This window comes from Schistocerca piceifrons, chromosome 2, assembly GCF_021461385.2.
Source record: "Schistocerca piceifrons isolate TAMUIC-IGC-003096 chromosome 2, iqSchPice1.1, whole genome shotgun sequence".
NCBI lineage: Eukaryota > Metazoa > Arthropoda > Insecta > Orthoptera > Acrididae > Schistocerca > Schistocerca piceifrons.
This window is the reverse complement of record NC_060139.1, coordinates 681,950,929-681,975,817: the sequence shown is the minus strand read 5'-3', so window position 1 is coordinate 681,975,817 and position 24,889 is coordinate 681,950,929. Positions and strand designations below refer to the sequence as shown.

The window sequence follows — 24,889 nt, the reverse complement described above, 5'->3', positions numbered from 1 at the left end:
ATTCGATTCATACTGCGCATGATAAAAGCTCATGGCTAAAGATGTAATGTGGCAGAGGACCAAGATGCACTTCTCAGGCGTTGTCGAGAAAATCGACAGTTAAAAGAAACCGTTGCGGTGAAATACTCTCTACGACTAATAATTTTGTACAGCGTCGTGGCGCAGCGGTAAGCGCTCGGGTTAGTAAATCGAAGGTCGCCGGATCGAATCTCGCACCATGCAATTTTTTTTAATTATTAGTTTTTTGTAATTCAAATATATATATATATATATATATATATATATATATATATATAAACTATTAATGAATTGCTTATGCATGTTGGTGAAGGCGGATCGCTCTCCAATTGTACCGCCTCCATTTTTCCCTTTGTTTAACAGGGTGTACCAAAGCTCTCCCGTCCGCACTGATTTTCGACGATGTTATAAGTTGCGCTAGGGAGCGCATCTACCTTCTTTCGAAGTTAGCAGGCAACTACGCTGTTATGCGGCGGCTCGTTTCGGCCCATTCAACATCTGTCCTTCAAGTTAGCAACGTCAACAACCATCAGTTTTCGTGTGGTTCTCGAGAAATATTGAAAAATACAGATAATTTTGTGTGTGTTCACCTACAAATTAGTGTTTCCGTGTGTTTTTTCGGTGTCAACGAGTCGCCGAGCAGCGCCAAGTCGTGCTTCGGTGGGCGGGCTGTGCGGACGGGCCTTGTCTACGTGCTCGCTGCGGCCGGCCGCGTGCTGACAAGTAAGTGGGCGCTCTTGCGGCTTACACGCCAATTGTATATTTGAAAATGAATCGAACACGAATATGATGCAACCGCTAGGCAAAGATACTTTGAAGTTCACGTTCGATGAACGCTTTGCACGACCTAAAGCATTCGAAGTAGAACAGTTCTTGCGCGATGTAGTAAAGCTCAGTTCCACTGATATAATTGGGATCCACTTATCGATTGTGAGTAGCACAGTTTATGTAAAGATGGTGAATGCTAAATGCTGTGATAGGATTATTGAAGGATGTGGAGGATCTTTTAAATTTAATCACTGTGATGGAAACGTCGGTGATGTCAAAGTAGATCATGCAGGTTTCGGGATAAGAACAGTCCGTATTTTTGAACTTCCCTTTGAAATAACTACGGAACAAATTAATTGCGTCCTCAAAGCATATGGGAAGGTCATTAGTAATGTTGCGGAAAAGTGGACCACCTTTCAAACGTTTCCAGTTTTAAATGGTGTCAGGCAAATAAAAATAGATCTTCAGCAGCATATTCCCTCGTATGTTTACGTATGCGGTTATAGAGATGTATGATGGACAGCCGCGTACTTGCTCCGGCTGTGGACAGACTGGACACGTACGTTCAGAATGTATACAGAGGAGAGTGACGCAGGTACCGGCGGGGGAAGTAGTCCCTCCCATGACGATGACGACCTTACCAGTGACATATGCTACGGCCACCCGTGGCCACACTGCTTCGACATCGAGTTTCGCTTTGGAGAGCAGTGGCGACAGAAAAGACGACGACCAAAACTTGTCAGTGACCACTAGCTCTACTGAAGTAACGACTGTCGTTCCGTCGCCTGAAGCGGCGCCCATCACAGAAGCAGGATGTCTTTCCAAAAATGACGGAACTATTGAGCAAGATGTACAGAGAGACGAGAACGAGGATGCTGCACAAGATCCCAGCACGGCTTCCGAGACTGAAGAGCGACAGAAATCCGGATCTCTTCCCAAAAAGCATAAAAAACGGAGGATAGCTCCACTTGACGCTCCTCAAAAGGTACAATCAGTGCGTGAAAAGGCACAACAAATTGGTCGCAAAATCAGTGGTATGACATCCGTCAATTTTGACGTAGACCCACAGACCCCGCATACAGCGGGAAAAGACGAGTTTCGAAAAGTGAAAACGCAGACGCAACAGGATGGCGAAACGAAACGGTCCACAAGTAAAGAAACAAAGAACAGAACTCCATCTCAACGTGGGCCAGAGATAGAGTTGTCTCAACGCAGTGATACGAAAAATTGGGCAGATGACATTGAAGAATTTCCCGCAGGTGAGGAAATGAAGGAAGTGTCACACCTACCAGGAGCAAAGATTCCAGTGCAGAAAGACAAGCAAATGAGGGACGAGACATCGTCTCGGCCATAACATGGAAAACTTTAGGCTTTGTCGACAGTGGGTAATAACGACTTGTATACTTACTTAATTAATCATGAATTCGTTACAAGCTTATAGAATCGGGACTTTGAATCTAAACAAGATCCGTAGCGAATTAAACTTTAAGAACTTGCAAGACATGCTCTACGCCGCTGATATTGATGTTATTATGTTACAAGAAGTAACAGATATTAGACTGGATGCCATCACAGGTTACAATGCAGTCGTAAATCCAGGGAGCGACAGTGACCTCGGAACTGCGATACTCGCCAAAGAAGGAATTATCATCAAAGATGTCGAGAAACTCTTAAACGCCAGAGGTCTAGCTGTCACCATTAACAATACGCGTTTTATAAATATTTATGCACCATCTGGCACCGGGAACAGGAGGCGAAGAGCTGAATTTTATAAAAATGATATAGTTCCCCTTTTGACGGTGGCCGCTACGAGCATATCATTTTTGGAGGTGATTATAATTGTGTGCTGTCTCCAAAAGACCAGACGCCGCATTTTAATAACTGTGCAGAACTCGGAGCCGTAATTACAGAACTCCGCTTAATTGACACCTGGGAGCTCAAGAACGGTGCATTGCCGGGTTTCACTCATATTACGAATCATTCCGCTAGTCGCATCGACAGGATCTATGTAACAGTCGACCTGGAAACGCACGTTCTCCAGACAGAGTTATGGCCCACTATCTTTTCGGACCACGCTGCATACATATGTACGATGAACTTAAAACGGCAAGAAACGTACAGGGGACGAGGCTTGTGGAAGTTGAACGTGGAACATCTAAAAGACCCTGAATACCACGAAATATTCAATAACGTATGGAACGCGTTCGAGAACAAATTCACTTCATATACCTCGGCACTGGCATGGATGAAATGTGTGAAACCCGCGATAAGAAAATCGCTGATGAATTACTCCCGCGAGAAAAGTGTTTAGCAAAAACGGACGATAGAATATTACTTCCAAGTCCTTCGTGACCTATATCAATCTGATGAGTCGGTAATCGCCAACTACGTGGAAATAAAACGGATTCAGGCTGAACTTCTCGGACTGAAGCGGAAACAGCTGGAAGGTCATCAAGTAAAATGGCTCTGAGCACTATGGGACTCAACTGCTGAGGTCATTAGTCCCCTAGAACTTAGAACTAGTTAAACCTAACTAACCTAAGGACATCACAAACATCCATGCCCGAGGCAGGATTCGAACCTGCGACCGTAGCGGTCTTGCGGTTCCAGACTGCAGCACCTTTAACCGCACGGCCACTTCGGCCGGCTCATCAAGTAAGAGCAGGACTTCACGATGCTGTAAAAGGAGAGCAAACATCTATATATCATGTGATTAATGAGAGGAAGGGGCAACGCAGGAAAATAATAACCGAACTAAGATCTTCTGACGGCAGGTTACTGACGCTGCAAAGTGACATTAAGAACGAAATTCACAAGTACTTCGCAGAGTTATTAGGCAAAACGACAATGGATATCCCGGTGGACAATGACATCATGACGGGATTCACACGCGGGCTCGACCCGGTAGAAGCAAACAACTTGTTAACTGAAATTACAGAAGAAGAAGTCGCAGACGCTATAACACCAAGCCCGAAAAATAAGTCTCCTGGGCCTGACGGAATACCGGCCGAGTTCTATCAAATGTTCAGAAGGCAGTTGATTCCCAAATTAGCGTGTATCTGTAACGAATTAATGAATCCCGCCAAAGCGAGGGGAAAGATCCACCGTGGTATAACAATCATGTACGAAAGGTACTACGGAAACAAAGAAAGCTTCATCATAGGTTTAAGAGTAGTCGAATCATAGCTGATAAGGAAAAGCTGAACGAAGCGAAAAAGAGCGTAAAGAGAGCAATGAGAGAAGCATTCAACGAATTCGAACATAAAACATTGGCAAACAATCTAAACAAGAACCCTAAAAAGTTTTGGTCATATGTAAAATCGGTAAGCGGATCTAAATCCCCTATTTAGTCACTCGTTGACCATGATGGCACCGAAACAGAGGACGACCGAAGAAAGGCAGAAATACTGAATTCAGTGTTCCGAAACTGTTTCACTGCGGAAAATCGTAACACGGTCCCTGACTTCAGCCGTCGCACGGACGCCAAAATGGAAAATATTGAAATAAACGATATCGGAATTGAAAAACAACTGCTATCACTTAGTAGCGGAAAAGCATCCGGACCAGACGAGATACCCTTAAGATTCTACAGTGATTATGCTAAAGAACTTGCCCCCTTTCTATCAGCAATTTATCGTAGATCGCTGGAAGAACGTAAAGTACCTAGCGACTGGAAGAAAGCGCAGGTCGTTCCCATTTTCAAGAAGGGTCATAAATCAGATGCGAATAACTATAGGCCTATTTCGCTTACGTCAATCTGTTGTAGAATAATGGAACATGTTTTGTGTTCTCGTATTATGACGTTCTTAGATAATACAAATCTCCTTCATCATAACCAACATGGATTCCGCAAACAGAGATCATGTGAAACTCAGCTCGCCCTATTTGCCCAAGAAATTCACAGTGCCGTAGACACTGGCGAGCAGATTGATGCCGTATTCCTGGACTTCAGGAAGGCATTTGATACGGTTCCGCACTTACGTTTAGTGAAAAAAATACGAGCTTACGGAATATCGGACCAGGTTTGTGATTGGATTCAGGATTTCCTAGAAGAAAGAACACAGCATGTCATTCTTAACGGTTCAAAATCTGCAGATGTAGAGGTAATTTCGGGAGTACCGCAGGGAAGCGTGATAAGACCTTTATTGTTTACAATATACATAAATGACTTAGTTGACAACATCGGTAGCTCCGTGAGGCTATTTGCAGATGACACGGTTGTCTACAAGAAAGTAGCAACATCAGAAGACTCGTACGTACTCCAGGAGGACCTGCAGAGGATTAATGCATGGTGCGACAGCTGGCAGCTTTCCCTAAACGTAGATAAATGTAATATAATGCGCATACATAGGGGCAGAAATCCATTCCAGTACGATTATGCCATAGGTGGTAAATCATTGGAAGCGGTAACGACCGTAAAATACTTAGGAGTTACTATCCGGAGCGATCTGAAGTGGAATGATCACATAAAACAAATAGTGGGAAAAGCAGGCGCCAGGTTGAGATTCATAGGAAGAATTCTAAGAAAATGTGACTCATCGACGAAAGAAGTAGCTTACAAAACGCTTGTTCGTCCGATTCTTGAGTATTGCTCATCAGTATGGGACCCTTACCAGGTTGGATTAATAGAAGAGATAGACATGATCCAGCGAAAAGCAGCGCGATTCGTCATGGGGACATTTAGTCAGCGCGAGAGCGTTACGGAGATGCTGAACAAGCTCCAGTGGCGGACACTTCAAGAAAGGCGTTACGCAATACGGAGAGGTTTATTATCGAAATTACGAGAGAGCACATTCCGGGAAGAGATGGGCAACATATTACTACCGCCCACATATATCTCGCGTAATGATCACAACGAAAAGATCCGAGAAATTAGAGCAAATACGGAGACTTACAAGCAGTCGTTCTTCCCACGCACAATTCGTGAATGGAACAGGGAAGGGGGGATCAGATAGTGATACAATAAGTACCCTCCGCCACACACCGTAAGGTGGCTCGCGGAGTATAGATGTAGATGTAGATGTAGAATGGCGTCCCACGCGACTTCCTAGAAGGAACCATTGTTCTAATCCCGAAACATCCTGCAGGAAAATCTGTAACAAATTTTAGGCCTATCACTCTCCTAAATTCGGACTATAAAATATTTGCCCACATCATAAACGAAAGATTAAAATCAGTATTGAACATAGTCACTGGATCATATCAATCGAGCTGTGCGACTACAGAGATATTATTTCCATTGCCGCAGTCTGTAAAATAAAATGCGTCATCGTATCATTGGACTTTGAGAAAGAATTCGATAGAGTCGAACATGCTTATCTTTTTCACACCGTGCGTGCCATGAACTTCCCGCAAGGTTTTATCAACATTATTACAAATCTTCTGCAGAAGTCAACATCGATAGTTATGGTAAACGGTCAGCCCAGTAGACCCATTGTAATGAAACGTTCGGTGCGACAAGGGTGCCCGATGTCTATGTCACTCTTTGCAATATCAATCGAGCCATTGCTTTTTCGCGTGAGCCACAACCTACAAGGATTCACTACACGCGGCCGTAGGATTGTCTGCAGAGCATATGCCGATGACGTTGCATTTATTGTCAAAGACAACGACGAGATAGAGAAAGCACTCGACATAACAAACAGTTATGAACAAGTATCTGGTGCGAAACTGAACAGAAATAAGTCTGGCATAATGAATATTGGAAGCGGATTAGGAGTTCCCATTCATGGGCCAATAAAGGAAGTTGTCACCATGACATGTCTTGGAGTGGAGTACACAAGGAATATTCGGCAGACCATCGCAGTTAATTACAGAAGAATCCTCAACACCATCCGTGCCTGTATACGTCAGCACAATCTCCGTACTCTTGATGAGATACAAAGAGTGGCTCTCGTCAACATCTATTTGTCCTCTAAATTAAATTACGTGGCTCAAGCCCTGCCAATGCCGAGGGAAGTGGCGAACAGGATTTTGGCTGCTTTTGGCCATTTCGTCAGCCGCGACCACATCTTCAAAGTCAAGTACCAAACATTGACTCTACCGACTGGGAATGGTGGATTGAATCTCACAGACGTGTACAATAAAGCACAAGCATTGTACGTCTGTAAAACATATAAACTGTGGAAGCGGTCAGTCGACAGTGTCACCGCATTCTTGTTAAACGAAATAGCGCCGGCCAGCCAGGACGTCCCAATAGACGTTCACCACATCCCAAATGAACTTTACCACCTAAAACATTTCTTCGTGGAATATAGCTACATTGGACTAGGAACGCCCGAGAAAGATGTCATCAAAGTCAAGAAAATATACCAAAACTTAATGAACTTTCAGACCAAGAACATCATAGAACAAAAATACGTCGGTCACTCTTGGCATGATATCTGGAGGAACATACACCACCCGTATTTACCAACAAAAGTGCGGTCATTGTGGTACTACTTTGTGAATAGGAAATTTCCAACGAACTCCAGACTACATTCCATTCACCTGGCTGATTCCCCTTTGTGTACCACTTGCAACCTGATTGATACAGATGAACATCAATTTGTCTGTGGAAATGCGAATAATATATGGTTGTCAATCAGAAAAAAATTAGCAACTATGCAGAGAAAACCGCCGTATTTGATAACGCCAGCATGCCTTTTATATCCGGAAGAGGAGCTATACCCCACCTGGAAGAAAAATGCCGTCAACTGGTTGAAGGGACACGCGGTATTTTACCTGCTGTCCAGTAAAGAAAGGAGCGAAGGAGATTTATGGACGTACATTTCCGACCAGCATCACAAGCTACTACGCATGAATAATTATTATGATACATACGCCAACTTCCTCAGAAGAACAGTCATGTGAACTCCATTTTCGATGATGCGATTCAGAACATGAAGAAACGAGAGACAATTTGATCTTTGAAAAACAAATACGATCAAGTGACGAACATCACTATCTGGCTTAGGCTTGAATTTTTTTTTTTCTAAAATGCCAAGGAACCTTTGTTTTATTACTTTTAAATGTCAGTTGAAAAATATGTACTACTGTGGAATGTTATGACTAAAAAAAAAAAAAGTAAGCGCTCGGGTTCGTAATTCGAAGGTCGCTGGTTCGAATCTCGCGCTTTGCAATTTTTTTTATTATTAGTTTTTTGTAATTCAAATATATATATATATAAACTATTAATGAATTGCTTATGTATGTTGGTGAAGGCGGATCGCTCTCCAATTGTACCGCCTCCATTTTTCCGTTTGTTTAACAGGCTGTACGAAAGCTCTCCCGTCCGCACTGATTTTCGACGATGTTATAAGTTGCGCTAGGGACCGCATTTACCTTCTTTCGAAGTTAGCAGGCAACTACGCTGTTATGCGGCGGCTCGTTTCGGCCCATTCAACATCTGTCCTTCAAGTGTAACGACCGAGTAAAGGAGTTTATATTTCATACCTGCCACAGCAAGTTTGTGTTCGTGGGGTCTCTATTCTAATTCGAACGTTTGACTTACGCTGTACGTATTCGTTTCGGAATATCGTTTCTACGTCTTCCGTTAACTATACGTGGTTAACATTATGAAGATAATTAATAACATTTGTGAAATACAACTTTGTTTGCAGAAAACATAATGATGTTCGAAGTCGCCAGTTTTTCCACGACAAACGACTTTCAACAACTTATTATATACATAATTGTTGCAACTGATTGCTGGGAATTAAAATATATATATATATATATATATATATATAATTACAAAAACAAATACTAAAAAAAAGGTAGCATGGAGCGAGAATCGATCCGGCGACCTTCGGATTACGAATCCGACCGCTTACCGCTGCACCACGACGGTGTAGAAAATTAGTAATCGTAGAGAGTGTCACCGCAACGGTTTCTTTTAACTGTCGATTTTCTCGACAACGGCTGAGAAGTGCATCTTGGTGCTTTGCCACACTATACCTCTGGCCATGAGCTTTTATTATGCGCAGTATGAATCGAATCTGAATTTCACAATTGGCGGCCTCCCCTTGTAAATGTATTAATTTATAAAAGATGCAAAATATAGTTAGAATCAGCCATCCAAACATTTATCCTCCACTTCAATAACCATTCCTAATATCCTTTCTCCATAATTCTTCTTACAGCTGTAACTACTATTTTTTTCCATCTGAAACATATGTGCTGTACAGTCTTCCTGCTGTTTTAACTTATAACTTGTTATCTGCTTTATGATTATGTTCCATATCTTTATGATGACTCTGTGAAATATTATATCATTTACTTTCTTAGCATAATTTTTCTTCTAATTTAGTTCTGAGGCCACAGTAATTATAACCAGAAATAAGCATTCAAAATCAAGTTTATTGACCATGTAATTAAATAATTATTTGTCACATTTCTTTGATTTCCAAAGTATGTATGGTAACTTATTTAAGAATGTAATCAAATATGGATCACTGTTAAGATTACTGATAATGAATTCACTGAAACTGATTGTTAAAATTTTAGTTATTCTCACCTTTTCATTCAGGTTATTTTTATTTATATCTCTTCATTCTCCATCAATAACCATAAATTTATCGATTAAATATCTAACATTCATCCAAACAAATTCAGTTCTTATTTGTGTATGCATTTTGACAAATTCTTCTCGTTTCTTCTGTTTATGCAATTAATTATTGGATGTCTATTTGAGTCTGCTTACTTTTGGGCTGTACTAGTCAATAAATTCTTTTATCAAAATTTTGTTTTATCACGTTTACTACACTTAATTCTGCTGGGAATTTTGTCAGAACACACTGAATCTGAATTGAGTAATGTACTTATATAATTTGATAACCCACAAGGGTTGGATTGGGTTGGGTTGTTTTGGGAGAGACCAAACAGCAAGGTCATCAGTCTCATGGGATTACAAAAGGATGGGGAAGGAAGTCAGTCATGACATTTCAAAGGAAACATCCCAGCAAACCACAAGCACCAACTTTTATGTACAGGTCATGCATGTCATCCATCAATCCAATATTGTCTTGAAAAGATACTCTACCAGTTGTTAATTTATCTCTATTGAGTGCTATTGGTAAACAACAAACATATTAGAAGTATCTGTTACGACTTGTTTCAGGATTTTAAATGCATCAGAGAATTGACAAGCCATGTTCATGTGCATTTTATCACTAATTATAGTATTTATATTTATAACTGATAGGAAGAGTGTTTTAGCAACCCACAAAATGACTATTAAACTATGTGTTCTTTTCAGTAATAAGATATCTAATACATTATTTTAAATAATTATGTATGAGAAACAAAACTTCTCTTATAATTCACAATGTAGGATATTTACTGAAAAATTGTAAGTAAATAAATGAATGAAATTATTCTGCATTTTGTATGTTGAGAAAAATAAAAGTGAATGTAAAACTAAAAAATAAGTCCTCTATAAAGAACGCCCAGTAAGAACAAGGAACTGTCCACTAAGTTAAATAACATATGAGTTTGTAAAACAAATGAACATGACTTAAAAAATAGTATGAAGCTACCAACTTCAATGTTGGCAGTACAAATTTACCTTAAGAAAGCAAATCATATTTTGGATTATGGATATAATATTTCAGTGTGAAACAAACATTTACAATTTTTGAGTAAAGGTGCTATCAAGACGATTGATACAGAAGAAAATATTTCATTTCCACACGAAGGATTGAAAGAAAAAAAGTGAAAAATCAAAATATGAACTTCAATATGTTAACATGATAGCTAATTTAAGAGTAACTTATATTTGTCTCATTGTAGAAAACAAGTGCAATATTGAGAAACTGATAGATTTTAGACGTACTTTTTCTTCCCAGCTATTTTATACAGGTTCATCTACTTGAAGATTTTTTTAGAAATATGTAGTTACAATACATTTTTAAATTCGTTAGTTGTAAATATTTTGTTCAGGCAGATTTTTGATGGTTTTTGAAAAATATACATCAATTCAATGATTTTGCACATATTTTAATGCACATTTTTTTAAAAAATTTTGAAAACATTGTTCAGGTTAAGTTTTAAAGATCAATTAAGTCTTTTAAAATATTTGGTAGCTAGTATGAAATATAGTAGTTACACGTGCATTTTCGAAAAAAGTAAAGGAAAATACATAAGTGTACCAGAACTCCCATTTTATATACAGAGTGAGTCACTAACTATTGCCACCTAGAATAACTCCGGAAGTATGATAGTAGCCAAAAAGTTTGTGGGACAAATGTTGCATGTGACAACGGGGGGCATTATATGACGTTGGTTTCTTGTAGCTAGGTAGAGTCGCTTGAGAGATATGAAGGTCAACTTTGTTTTCTTTTAAATGGGACGCTATAGTTTGGTACTTATTTTCTGATAGCGGCTATCGAGTCGAATCCAATGATGTGTAACAGCAAGGTCTTTGAAGGTCAACGAAGGTCAAAAACGTGGCATGAACGTCCATTTATACGAGGTGTTCGAAGTGATGACCATTGGTATCAGTGCAATGCTGCAATCTTCTTATCATGGACTGAGTGGTATTCCGTATCACTTCGGCACTTACCGAAGCACATGCTCTGACAACTCTCTCTCGTATATCGTGCAAATAGTAAATATTCGCCGAATATGGCGTATCCGTCTAACGTGCCATTGACAAGTAAACACCATTCGACTGTTTCGCAATACGACACTAATGGGAACGGTAAGACTAGTATCGTCGAATCAACCGAATGTGAGTGATGTATTCCTTCGAAAAACAAGTCGATATGCTTCTCATTTATGGAGAATGTCAACGAAATTCAATGAGAGCTAGAAACTTATTCGCTGAAAGATATCAACTTACTCATCCTACACGTCGTACATTTAAATATGTGTATCATAAATTTAGAACAACTGGATCTTTAACGCATCGGAAACATATCCAACAAAGGAAAGTTATCAACGAGGAAACGGAAATTGATAATCCTGCCACTGTGGTTCAAGATCCTTGTGTTAGTTGGTGTCAAATTGCAAGGGAATCTGGCATGAGCCAGAGTAGTGTTGTTCGCGTTCTGCACCGCCATAAATATCATCCTTACCTATCAGTCTCCACCAAGAATTAACTGGTATGAATTGTATGCGTCGCATTGAATTCTGCCGATGGGCTCAACTTCAGATTCAGAGGGATGACACATTTATTAATTTCATTTTATTTACTGACGAGTCTACATTCACGAACGATGGAAATGTTAATTTGCATAACATGCATTATTGGGCAACTGAAAATCCATGTTGGCTGCGGCAAGTTGCACACAAAGAACCGTGGTCAATGAATGTGTGATATGGGATTCTGGAGGACAGAATTAAAGGCCACTATTTCATCGAAGGAAATCTTTATGGTAGGAAGTACACCACATTCCTGCAAGGAACATTAGGCCTGTTATTGGAAGAAATACCTTTAGGAACATGGAACAGCCCGCATCTCGTGGTCGTGCGGTAGCGTTCTCGCTTCCCACGCCCGGGTTCCCGGGTTCGATTCCCGGCGGGGTCAGGGATTTTCTCTGCCTCGTGATGGCTGGGTGTTGTGTGCTGTCCTTAGGTTAGTTAGGTTTAAGTAGTTCTAAGTTCTAGGGGACTGATGACCATAGATGTTAAGTCCCATAGTGCTCAGAGCCAATTGAACCATTTGAACATGGAACAGAATGTTGTATCAACACGACTGGTGTCCAGTACATTTTTCTCTCGTGGCTAGGAATGTGTTGCAGAGGCATTTTCCTAATCGTTGGATTGGACGCGGAGGAGATGTCTAGTGGCCGGCTCGTTCGCCAGACTTGACGCCTCTGGATTTTTTCTTGTGCGAATTCGTAGAAGACATTGTTCATGAAGACGTTCCAACTGCAACTGAAGATTTGCGAGAGAGAACTGTCAGATCATGTGCTTCGATAAGTGCCGATGTGATAAGGAATACCACTCAATCCATGATAAGAAGTTTGCAGCACTGCACTGACGCCAATGGTCATCACTTCGAACACCTTGTGCAAATGGACGTTCATGCCACCTTCGTGACCTTCGCCGACCTTCAAAGACCTTACTGTTAAAAATCATAGGTTTCGTCTCGATAGCCGCTATCAGAAAATGATTACCAAATTATAGCAACCCGTTTAAAAAAAAAAACAAAGTTGACCTTCATATCTCAGACGCGACCCCACCTAGCAACAAAAAACCATGTTGTGATAATTTCAGTTATTTCACTTACTTCCAGAATGAGATTTTCACTCTGCAGCGGAGTGTGCGCTGATATGAAACTTCCGGGTGGATTAAAACTGTGTGCCCGACCGAGACTCGAAATCGAGACCTTTGCCTTTCGCGGGCAAGTGCTCTACCATCTTTTTTTTCTGCACTAATTAAAATAACAAAATGCGTACGTAACACAAACGGGCATTTTTTTAATAGCCAGCTATCCTAGCCACTTTTTTTAACAAAAATGAAAAAAAGGAAAAAGGATTTTGGAAGGTTTGTTTTCCTGCTTTTTTTATTTTTATTTTATTTTATTTTTATACAAATGGATAAAAGGAAGGCCGTTCCTCTTCGGCTACATAAACAGAATAATAGGAAGTCGTCCCGTTACCACAAAGGATGCTCCATACTATAGCCCGCTGCGAATTTTTCGATGACTTTCTCGTTGCTGTGTTGTTTCTGTTGTTTTTTCAATCTCATAAAAAAAAGGAACTGGGAAGAGGTGCTATGGTTATCTTCTCATGTAATCGATAATCCAGCTGCGGGGCGGATTATGGAATGCGCTCCAAAAAACATTTTAACAATTACGCTAACGCAGCTCGTCAATCCATCTGAGCTACCGAAGCACGACTCACGTCCGGTCCTCACAACTTTACTTCTGCCAGCATCTCGTCTCCTACCTTCCAAACTTTACAGAAGCTCTCCTGCGAACCTTGCAAAACTAGCACTCCTGAAAGAAAGGATACTGCGGAGACATGGATCAGCCACAGCCTGGGGGATGTTTCCAGGATGAGATTTTCACTCTGCAGCGGAGTGTGCGCTGATATGAAACTTCCTGGCAGATTAAAACTGTGTGCCCGAGGTTCGCAGGAGAGCTTCTGTAAAGTTTGGAAAGGTAGGAGACGAGATACTGGCAGAAGTAAAGTTGTGAGGACCGGGCGTGAGTCGTGCTTCGGTAGCTCAGATGGTGGAGCACTTGCCCGCGAAAGGCAAAGGTCCCGAGTTCGAGTCTCGATCGGGCACACAGTTTTAATCTGCCAGGAAGTTTCATTTCAATTACTGTTTCTCCGTTTTAAATTTGCTTGTGTAGTTGAAGCTTGTTGTGTACATTGATATTTCTCTTGTCTTAAATACTGCCTATGTAAGAGAAACTTGCTGTTCATTATTGTATATCATGTTCTGATTGTTGGCGTATTTTGAGGTAAATGTGTAATTTCTTAGAGAAAAATATGTGCTCAGTCTGGGTTCGCCCTTCTACGTCTCCTATCCTTTTTTCCGTTCTATGTTGGGCCATTCCAGAGAAAATAAGTAATACGTACCCCACAAATCTGTATGTAGATCACCCGGGATGACAGGCTGGTGTCCGTCCAGCCAGAAGGGCCTCGAGATCTGGAAGGGGCCGCAACTTATCGCTGCTTCCGTGCACACCTTTTCCATATCGCAGCCTTGGGCCAAGCATATGCACTGAAGGCACTCAGGGCTCACCAGCGGCTTCTCACCTTCAACAGAAAACCAGGCACTGTGCAACAAACGGTAAAAATCCACAGGCTGTTGTCATACAGGTCCTACTCTCGAAGAACTAGTACCATGATGTACAATTCTAAATCGTTTCGTCATTTCACTAAAAGTAGAAACTATTGGATGGCCCTGTACTTCGAGAACCAGAGTATTTGTTACCCTTGTGGTTTCTGCCGGACTGCCCCTTGCATGTTTCGGCCACCATACTTCGGTGTATGTTCCGCGGGCCACGTATGGCCCCTTGCTCACCTAGGAGGTTGTAAATGTAAGAGGCGCCAGTCTCCCCACTACGTGACGTGCAAGTCGCAGCACACAGCCTGCGCGGTCACGTGCTCACGTGATACCATGCATGCATCGTTATTCAGGCGTGTACTCGGGTCGGAGCTCCGTCTAAGGAGGGCCAGTTACGCCGCGAGCTCGGAGTAACCAACAGCCGCCTCAAGTCAACAGACTCGGCCTACCGCTGCTGCTGCACGCCAAGGTATCGCGCTCGTTCTGAGCCACGTCCGACGGTATGGTTTCAGCAGCTGCTCCTAGAGCACCGCTTCGTAATATTCATTGAGACTGCCCACGATCTCATCGCCTCTTTGGATCGTGTCGATGTGACACCTTACTGCTCTCCAGTTGACTGCCTACGACCTCCCAGGCTCGTGGGACTATATAGTTGTGAATCTCCCCTGCTGTTTGCTGTCCTCAAATTGTGTAGAAATTATTCTCAGAAGTTGTATTTGGCTTCGTTCCTGTGAAAAAAACGTTATTCAAAGAATGTATTTCACTAGGGTCCAACCACACCACTCAGATGGAAGACCTTCAGTGCAAGGTCGCAAAAGGCCATTGATGTTGGGCATTCGACGCCCCACGTACTTTCTGCCATGCAAGCACACTATTTTTTGCTAAATCCATCAGGGGACAGGACTGGAGGTATACCACTGAGAGCACAGCATGAGGCTACAGAATGTAGTTAAACTGCTTAGTCGGCGAGTAACTCACAACAGTGCTAATAGCTTTGATACAAAGCAGAGCAATGGCAACGATAAACAAAGCAAGCACTGCATTATATCTGCAACAGTTGTTACCGAAGTTCGTTAGAAAGTAACTCAAGGAATTTCGCAGGGTGAGAAACAAGTGGCAGATGAAATATGAGCGTTTCTGCAAGATGAGTCATTGGAATGTGTGGTGTCGTTACACTCGACTGTGCAGACGACGTACTTGAGGAGTACAGTGATGACATAACTACTTAACAAGTATAAGCGATACTGAAAAGTGAGTAGAGCTATGCAGTTTACCATCCTTGTCGGACAAGGAGCCACAAATCTCGTCTCCAGCGAAACGCAGTAAGAGACAATCGTTATCCAAGGAGCAGCATAATAAAAAAAGAGTTATGAACAGATTTCGAATAAGTCCGCAGAAATAAGACCGTCTAGTGGATAAGAAGAGCTACAGATATTCACGGGATGACAAGACGCACTAGTTACAAATACTGGCGTTTGCTCGTTTCAAGGATGCTCGATACCGTTTACAGGATGAGCATGATAGTAACCTATTAAATCACATCAAACTGCGTGCAACCTAGATTACAGTGATTTCAAGGCAATCAGTGGATGCTTGCACAACTTCACACAGTGTTACAGAAGTGGAAGACGTAAGATAAAGAAATTTCAAACAAGGCGTTAACATGACGAAGAACTGAAAACTACGGAATCAGCTCGTAAATGAGAGAAACAAACTTATCCCATCGTTCAAAAAGAAATTTATTTTCAATTCCCACCAATCGGGATTTGAAGAACAAATGCAAATGAAAAGAACCATGGAAATTAGAGGTACCAAGAGAGTTGTATCAAGACCACCTAACATCAATGCCTTAACGCATTCTTATACAATTTCGCCGGCTATTAACCTGGATGGTAAATTGGCTGGAAAGTTCTTTATTATGCTGAGAGAAGTTGGAGGCGCTCTGCCCCATACGATCTTTCTCGTGTTCGTGAACTTGCGAGGGCAGTGGGAAATATTTAAGTCAAAGCAAGCAGGAGTGGGAAAATGCGCGTAAGAGAACTAAAACTATAGTATGAACGCTGACTTTGGTCAATAGCTGGTCAAAATAACTTGCGTTTGTTTGATTCCTGGTCTGCGTATAAAAATCGTTCTCCTTCAGAGCAAGCTATCCCTCTTGAAAAGTGTGTTACATTGCAATTCACATCACCTGGAACCACTTAACAAATTCAGCCGCTGGATGTTTGTTTATTTCCTTGCCTATAAAATATATTATCGCGCTTTCTGCAGCTACGCATTAAAGGACAGCCAATTTCACGATAAGCTCCACGACAGACACTTTCGCATTCTGTTGCAAGCCATCACATTCTGTCAGTTCTCATCACCCCGTTACACCAATATGATTTTAGATGCAAGCATTTTTTTACGAGTGGACATCTAGCTGAACGTTGGGAGTTAGCCCCCAATCGTGATGGTGCGAACTTTGTGATCACTGGGGCGCGCAATGTTTCATTCAGGCTCATGGTGTAAGCTAATGGTTTGTTCTGATCATTTCTTGAATGTCTGCGATGTCCATTTTGTGAAGTGTAATGCATACTTCCCATAAAAGGTTGACCTCTGCATCTCCCGGATCCTCATTTTCTGTCTGAACATGTTGAATAAATACCAGTTAATATTTCTTCTGTCATAATTATTAACACAACACTTTCAAATGAACCTTACTAAAGACTGAACTTGCGACCTCGCACTCAAAAGATTCCTTGTTAGTCTCAGTTCGGATGTACTTAGCAGACCTGGCATTCTCAGAAAGTATTCCACCATTTCTAGATCAATTATCTGGGCCGTTGTCACTTACATTACTTATTTTGTTTATGGTTTTAGAAATAAATCACAAACGTTACACGTTCAACAGTCAGCAGTTCTCGCAAAACAAAACGAAGTCTTAAAATACAATGGAATTAAAAAATCGTTCCAATACACGTGTTGACATGGCATTTAAACGAGTTAGCAAACGAACGAAACTGTTACTGCGAAATTGTAGAGAGGAAGTAAGAAGGACGAACAAATAGGAGAATGTGAAACAGACATAGGCAAACAGAGACATGTGGCGCTGTGCGAAGCGTGGGCAGCGGTGAATATCGGCCCCGCCCGGAACTGTCATAGACTGATAGCCGAGCTAGTCTTATCTTCTTGCGGTAAGTGCGTTGATAATAGGTACTTGACAGCTGCAGCGCAAAAGATTTGGCAATAATAACGGAACAATGTTGAAATAAGTGATAGAGCCTGTTTCAGAGGGACATTTTTAAAATTATGCCGGAAATACTGGACGTCCCAAAAAGACGGACGTCTCGCAACACTAGTATCAACTAAAGGATTCGTCGACTCTGTGACGGTCTTGGCTGCAGATTTCTAGACGTGAGATATCGGTTGGGTTTTATAGGGCTCCCCGTGACAGATCAGGGGTACACTAAACAAAGAAAGCAGCTACTTGGATAGCACAGTTCTTGCAGAATGCACAGGAGGGTTTTTTAGGTGAGGCGGTAGTTACAGGTAATCTGATGAACACTCGCCAGTCGATTCACGGCAAGGGAAGTCAGATCGCATTCAGAGCAAAGACGTTTCGACATCAAAATTTTATCAGTAACTGTCGAAGTAACAAAGTTCCTGAATTTTGTGCCCTCCAGGAAAGTTATCGCGCTCAAATTATTCTCGGGGCCGAGAGCCGGCTGAGCGCCAAAATGGAAAGCTCTGAGATATTTAGTGAGTCACAAATGTATCGCAATGACAGATTAGAGGTCATAGGAGGGGGGGGGGGGGGGTGTTCATTGCAGTTGGCAAAAGTATTGTCTCTATTGAGGTCGAAGTTGCGTGAGACTGCGAAGTAACCTGGTCGCGTATAACAGGCCTAGGTGAAATCAAGTTAATCGTTGGATGTTTTTACCGGTCAACCGATTTTGCTGTGACAGTTCTAGAGCCATTCAAAAAATGTCTATGTCAGAAGGGCTTAGATGCCCAGCTCACGCGTTATTAGTTGGAGGGCACTTTCCCGTCTAAGTATAGACTGGGATGTCTATGGATTCATTTCCAGGGCGTGGGGAGACTTAATTGCAATGTAACACACTTTTCTTTAGCATGTTCCCAAAGTGATGAAAACGTGTCTGTCTTTCTGACTCCTTTTATTGAAGAAAAAAAAAATCTACAGAACTGCAAGCAAGGAGGAAGTTCATTGACACTTTTTGAAGTACTGTGTTAAGTTCATCTATTCTTTAGAATACAAAACTTAGCCTCTTGATATAAAACAAAGTTTTAAATTTTTGGAGACATTTTAGAAATCCTTCGGCTTTTGCACAAGCATCATTCTTTCATCTTGCGTATCATTAAGAAACTGCAAAAGAACTTCATAATTATTATCTATGTACAACAGAGACACAACACGTACGCACCATCTTGTTGGACAGAACGATCTTAAAACCTGACCTGCTTCAAATTCATGAGAATCTGAAAGCAACTCTTGAAGATATCAGAATTTTCCTAGCCTCTTGTGTGAACTACGAATAAATGAAATCAAATCGTTGAGAACTGACAGAATATCTCTTGATACAGGAATTTTTGTTCAGTCTTGAATAACAAAATTTAAGAAATGAGCCAAGCAATGAATGTAAACAGCCCTCGGTTCAATTTTTTATCCGCGGCTGAACCCTTTTAGAGAAACGCTGACGTTTGTTACGCCGTCACAGCACTGCCCACGACAATTGTTCACAGAAACAGAATATCGTAATAATATATCCTTCACAGATTTAAACAGGGTATCTGAATCAGTTAATGGGAGCTCATAGAAAACACAAAACAACTCATGAACATCAAAATTCTGGTCTACATTACGAAAACAAAACAGACAACAGCTCCCTAATTGATATATCGGATGTCTCGTCCAACGTTAATGCAAATAACTCGTTTTCTTTCGCTTGTTGAATGAAATTTATCTGAGGAGACATAGTTATCAAGGTTATAATTCCATTAATTAATGTCATTAGACATGCACTTCTAACTAATCTAATTAAGCCATAGTTTCAGTTCGGGTACAATCCTTGGCAAACCAAGAACAATTTTGAAGCAAAATTTTTTCTTAAACAAACAGTAGCGTCCTGCATTTGTTTAGCTGTGGAATCACTAGCTGATGACAGAAAATCTACTTCTTTTTTCATAGAATAATTCGTACCATCTGACAATATATGAAATACGTTTTTACCCAATGTTTTTGGAAAGTCCTGCCTCTGCGTCTGCCACTTTCAGTACCGGTATCATTTTTCGCGGAATTATCAAAAATACAAGTTGTTGATTCGATATCACCATCACGATTATCAGTCAAAGTCGCTTTGTATTTCGCTACATACGTATCCTTTTTAACAAGATATGAAGACATAATATAATGCCAAGCGGACGTAACACAGGTCAAACAGATCACAAACTAACGTCTAGCGGTCTACACGTTCTGACTACTTCGTTGTGCGTTCAATTTCTGAAGTTTGGAAATTCAAATTTAATAGAAGTTACACCATATTCAAATTGATTTCACAAGAGAAAACGCTGTCTGTTGCCTTTCGTAATTGTTGCAGAGATGACAATTAAAGCACAAAGAACTTCACCAAGTTGTTATAAGTACTGCCCATTTACTGAATGTTTTAGTTAGAAGAGATGGGGAACATTTGCAGCAGGTTATGTCGGCTCACTGGTAACGTATGTTGTTGTATCAAAACGTTATCTTAAAAGAAACCGCTAATTAAATTCGTACTTCGTAGTACAAAAGTTCTCACTGTGTCGTACCCAACCGGCTCTATTTCTAGTTATTTTGTACAACAATAATAATTAAAGGTTACCACCTTCAGTTTACTTATGGACTTAATAAGAGTCATTCCCTCATTATTCGGACTTTACAAAACGGTCACTGCACCTACATGTCAACATGGATTTTAATTCCTACGAATTAGCCGTTTGTTTTAAGATAACCTTTTTACGGTGGTGTATTACAAAAGCCAGCCGTCTGCAAATGCGATGAGTGAGTCGATTTTATTTATGATCAAAAATCAAACCTTTATAGTGCAGGTTGGGTACTACGAAAACTTACAGAACAGTAACGTAACGGGAAGATAATACGATATTACAGTTTTCAAAGAGGCGTGCTGTGCACACCGATTCATATTTTGGGGTTTGCTTGAGCGACCGATCATACCTATAGTCGGCGCTTATGCAGAGAACCCGAGAAAATTCTGATCCTGTATAAAATAGCTCATTGGGCCTAAGGCTTCTATCCAGTCGCTTGTTGATTAGTTCGGTGTGACAGCTGAAGACAGGGAAACGAAAGCCGAAGTTGTAAATTTTGCATTCGTGAAATCGTTGACACAGGAGAACCGAACACATGTACCGTTGTTTGACTTCCCGTATGGACTACATAGTAATAATAAGCATCTCTGGCGTTGACAAAGGAGTGAAGTAGTTGAAAACAAATAAATCACCAGGTCCAAATGGATTCCCACTTCGGATTTTCGACGGGTGTTCTAAGGTATGGGCCCCTTGCTTAGCTTGTATTTATCTCGGTTCCACCATACAGCGCAAAGTACCAAGCGACTGGAAAAAAGCGAAGGGTGAAAGAACAGACCCGCCAAATTACAGATCAGTATCCCTAACTTAGGGTTGGTGCAGAATCCTTGGACGTATTATCATTTCGAATATAATAAATTTTCTTGAGACCGAGAAGCTTATACCCAAGAATCAGGATGGTTAAGCATCGCTCGCGCGAAATTCAGTTTGCGCTTTTCTCATATGATTTACTGCGAACTATTGACGATAGGAAAGAGGCAGATTCCATATTCCTAGATTTCAGGAAAGTATTGGACACGGCGACCCATTGCAGTCTGTTCAGGCAGGTACGAGCATATAGACTAGGTCCACAGGCACGTGAGTGGCTCGAAGACTTCTCAAGGTATAGAACCCAGTGTGTTGTCCTCGACTACTAGTGCTCATCACAGGCATGGGTATTGCCAGGAGCGCTCCAGGGAAGTGTGATAGGATCGCTATTATTCTCTAGATACGTAAATGAGTTGGTGGACAGGGTGGGCAGTAATCTGCGATTGTTCGCTGACGTTGCTGTGGTGTACCGTAAGGTGTCGGAGTTGCGTGATTGTAGAAGGATACAAAATGACTTACAGAAAATTGCTAGTTGGTGTAGTGGATGGCAGCTAGCTCTAAATGTAGAAAAATGTGAGTTACTGCGGATGAGTAGTAAAAACAAACCCGAAATGTTCGGATACAGCATTAGTGTTCTGTTTGACACAATCACGCCGTTTAAATATCTGGGCGTAATGTTGCCAAGCGATATGAAATGCAACGAGTATGTGAGGACTGTGGTAGCAAAGACGAGTGGTCGACTTAGGTTTATTGGGAGAATTGTAGGAAAGTGTGGTTCATCTGTAAAGGAGACCGCATGTAGGACGTTAGGGAGACCTACAGGGGATAGGCAAAATAATGTGAACAGTGATAGTAATGGGATGGCTATGTTTGACGGCCAATAACGCACGAAAGGCACGTGTCGTGCTTGACTGCGTGTGTTCAGTGCGCACTAGGAATCAGTGTAGGCTGTTTGCGGGTAGTGCAGACTTCATATTTGCATGCAGAGGCCGAGGTCGACGTGCAATGAAAGACCTAACAGAATTTCAAATTACCTGCAGCATCAGTAACCAAGACAGCCAACTTATTGAATGTTTCAAGAGCAGTTGTTTCAACAGCCATGACAGCCTACACAAAACATGGAAAGACATTATCGTGTAAACGTAATACTGGGAAAAATCAAAACTCTATGACGGAGATCGTCGTATTGTGTCAAAACACAAAACTACGGTGGCTAAGGTGAGTGCAGAGCTCAATAGCTGTCTTAGAGACCCCCGTATCTATCGACACTGTCCCCGAGAACGCCATAAAGCTACTATACCGAAACCATTAGTGACGACAACCAACGCAAAGAAGCTTAAAACATGGTGTAAGGGGGTACAAATCCTGGTCGGCTGATCAGTGGAAACACGTCATATGGTCCGACAAGTCAACGTTTACGTTATTTGCAACATCGGGCCGGGTTTCCGTATGGAGAACGCCAAAAGAAGCCTACAATCCTGACTGCCTTATTCCAACGGTTAAGCATAGAGGTGGGAGTGTGATGGTGTGGGCAGCCATATAGTGGTATTCTGCTGGTCCCATCATTTCTCTCAAAGGTCGTTTTACAACCAACGATTATGAGAACATTTTAGGTGATTAGGTGCACCCCATGATTCAAAAGTTGTTCCCCAACAATGATGCCATATTTCAGAACGATAATGCACACATTCACACAACCAGAGCAGTACAATCGTGGTATGAGGGTCATGGAACTGAACTGCAGCGTCTTTCCTGGACAACACAGCTCCGAACTTTAACATCATCGAACCATTGTGGGCGGTATTGAAGCGCAGAATCTGGAGCAGATTTCCGTCCCCCTTGTCACTACAGGAGTTAGAAGAAGTTATGATTGAAGAGTGGCATAAGTGGACACTATACAATTATTATATGCCAGTATTCCAAGAAGAGCCACAGCTGTATTACGGGCAAATGGGGGTCCAACCCCTTATTAATAAACCTTTCCCAAGTAAGTACAGGTGTTCACATTATTTTGCCTATCCCCTGTATTCTTGAGTACTGTTCGAGTGTTATGGTATGCATATTAGGTCGGATTAAAGGAAGACATCGAAGCAATTCAGAGGTGGGCTGCTAGATTTGTTACTTGTAGATTCGAACAACACATAAGTATTCCGGACACACTTCGGGAATTAAAATGGGAATCCCCGAGGGAAAGCGACGTTTTTCTTTCGAGGAACACAACTCAGAAAATTTAGAGATTTGTTACTTGTAGATTCGAACACCACATAAGTATTCCGGACACACTTCGGGAATTAAAATGGGAATCCCCGAGGGAAAGCGACGTTTTTCTTTCGAGGAACACAACTCAGAAAATTTAGAGAACCGGTATTTGAGACTGACTACAGAACGATTCTGTTGCCTACAACGAACATTGCGCGTAAGGACCATGAAGATAGGATACGAGAAACTACGGTTTACACGGAAGCAAACAGACCGTCGTTTTTCCTTTGTTCTGTTTGCGACTGGAACAGGAACGGAAATAACTAGTACTCATACGGGGTATGTTCCGCCACGCGCCATAAGGTAGACTGTGCAATATTGATGTAGATGTAAATGTGGCGGTATCAACAAACTAATCTCTCGTTGGAAGAAGTGTGTTCGTCGCCAGAATGATTTTGTTGAGAAATACATATGTAAACTTAAAAAATAACTGTGTATAATGTTATTAACATTATACACAGTTATTCTTCGAGTCTACAGTTTGTTTACTTAGGGAGATTTAAGAGATTTCAGATAAAAACTTCTGGGGCATTACTTTTCAGCAAGCCCTCGTAACTTTATAAATATCGCAAGGAAATGTGACAGGGTCGGTACTGTTTTTTATATAAAACGTATTGCGGATAAACAGGAGAAGAATTCAACTGCTGTTGGATTATACTTTTGATAAAAAATTGCTACAAACAGTTTCTAAAGTAAAATACCTAACAATAATCATGCGGAACCAATTAAAACACAAAAAGTGAGATTAAGCTAGTATCGGAAAAGTATACACAGGTTGATTCTGAGGAAGAATCGTAAGTGAATGAAATTCATGAACGTAGGAAATGGTTCACAAATCGATATTTCCACCGACTCTTGACTACTGCGGATCAGTCTGTGACGCTTACGACGTAGGATTGAAAGAAATAGAGAATCTCCAACAATGAACGGCGTGTTTCGTCACGGCATAGTTTGGTCAGAGCGAGAACGTTGTGGAGAGAGACTCTAAAACAGAGGCTTTGCACATCACAAACAGCTTTACTGTTGATATTGTGAGAGTACATTACGAGAAGTGTCGGGAAATATATTACTTTACTCCCACAAACGTCTCGCGAAGTGATCACAAAGAGAAAATGAGAGAAATTTGAGCTAATATGGAGGTTCATCGGTTTCTCACGAGCCACTCCCGAATGGAAGAAGAGAAGAGATGGTGGCACTAGACGCACCTTCCACCACAAATCGCATGCTTCGTAAGTCCGTCGTGGAAGAAGCTTTGCGCCTTCGTTGCCTATCCATTTTTGCATCGCCTTCACAACCTCGTCCTCCGACGACAAGTATTATTCACACAGGCATGCTTCTTCACCTAACAAGAAACTTCGAAATCAATTGGAGCTAAGTCAGGACTGTACGTTGGATGCTCTGTGTAAACGTAGAACTTTTGTGAAGTAAAGTTACTTCCTCACTTCACAAATCGCCA

At 41.4% G+C, this 24,889-nt stretch overlaps 1 protein-coding gene across 1 annotated transcript in view; it reads right to left on the bottom strand.

Moving 5' to 3' along the window:
* Window positions 1-24,889, bottom strand: part of LOC124777304 (invertebrate-type lysozyme 2-like) — a 72,293-nt gene that overhangs the window by 32,394 nt on the left and 15,010 nt on the right. Inside the window, exon 2 of the mRNA XM_047252658.1 lies at window positions 14,301-14,480. Coding sequence (XP_047108614.1) covers window positions 14,301-14,480 — 180 coding nt within the window. The remainder of the gene's footprint in view (window positions 1-14,300; window positions 14,481-24,889) is intronic.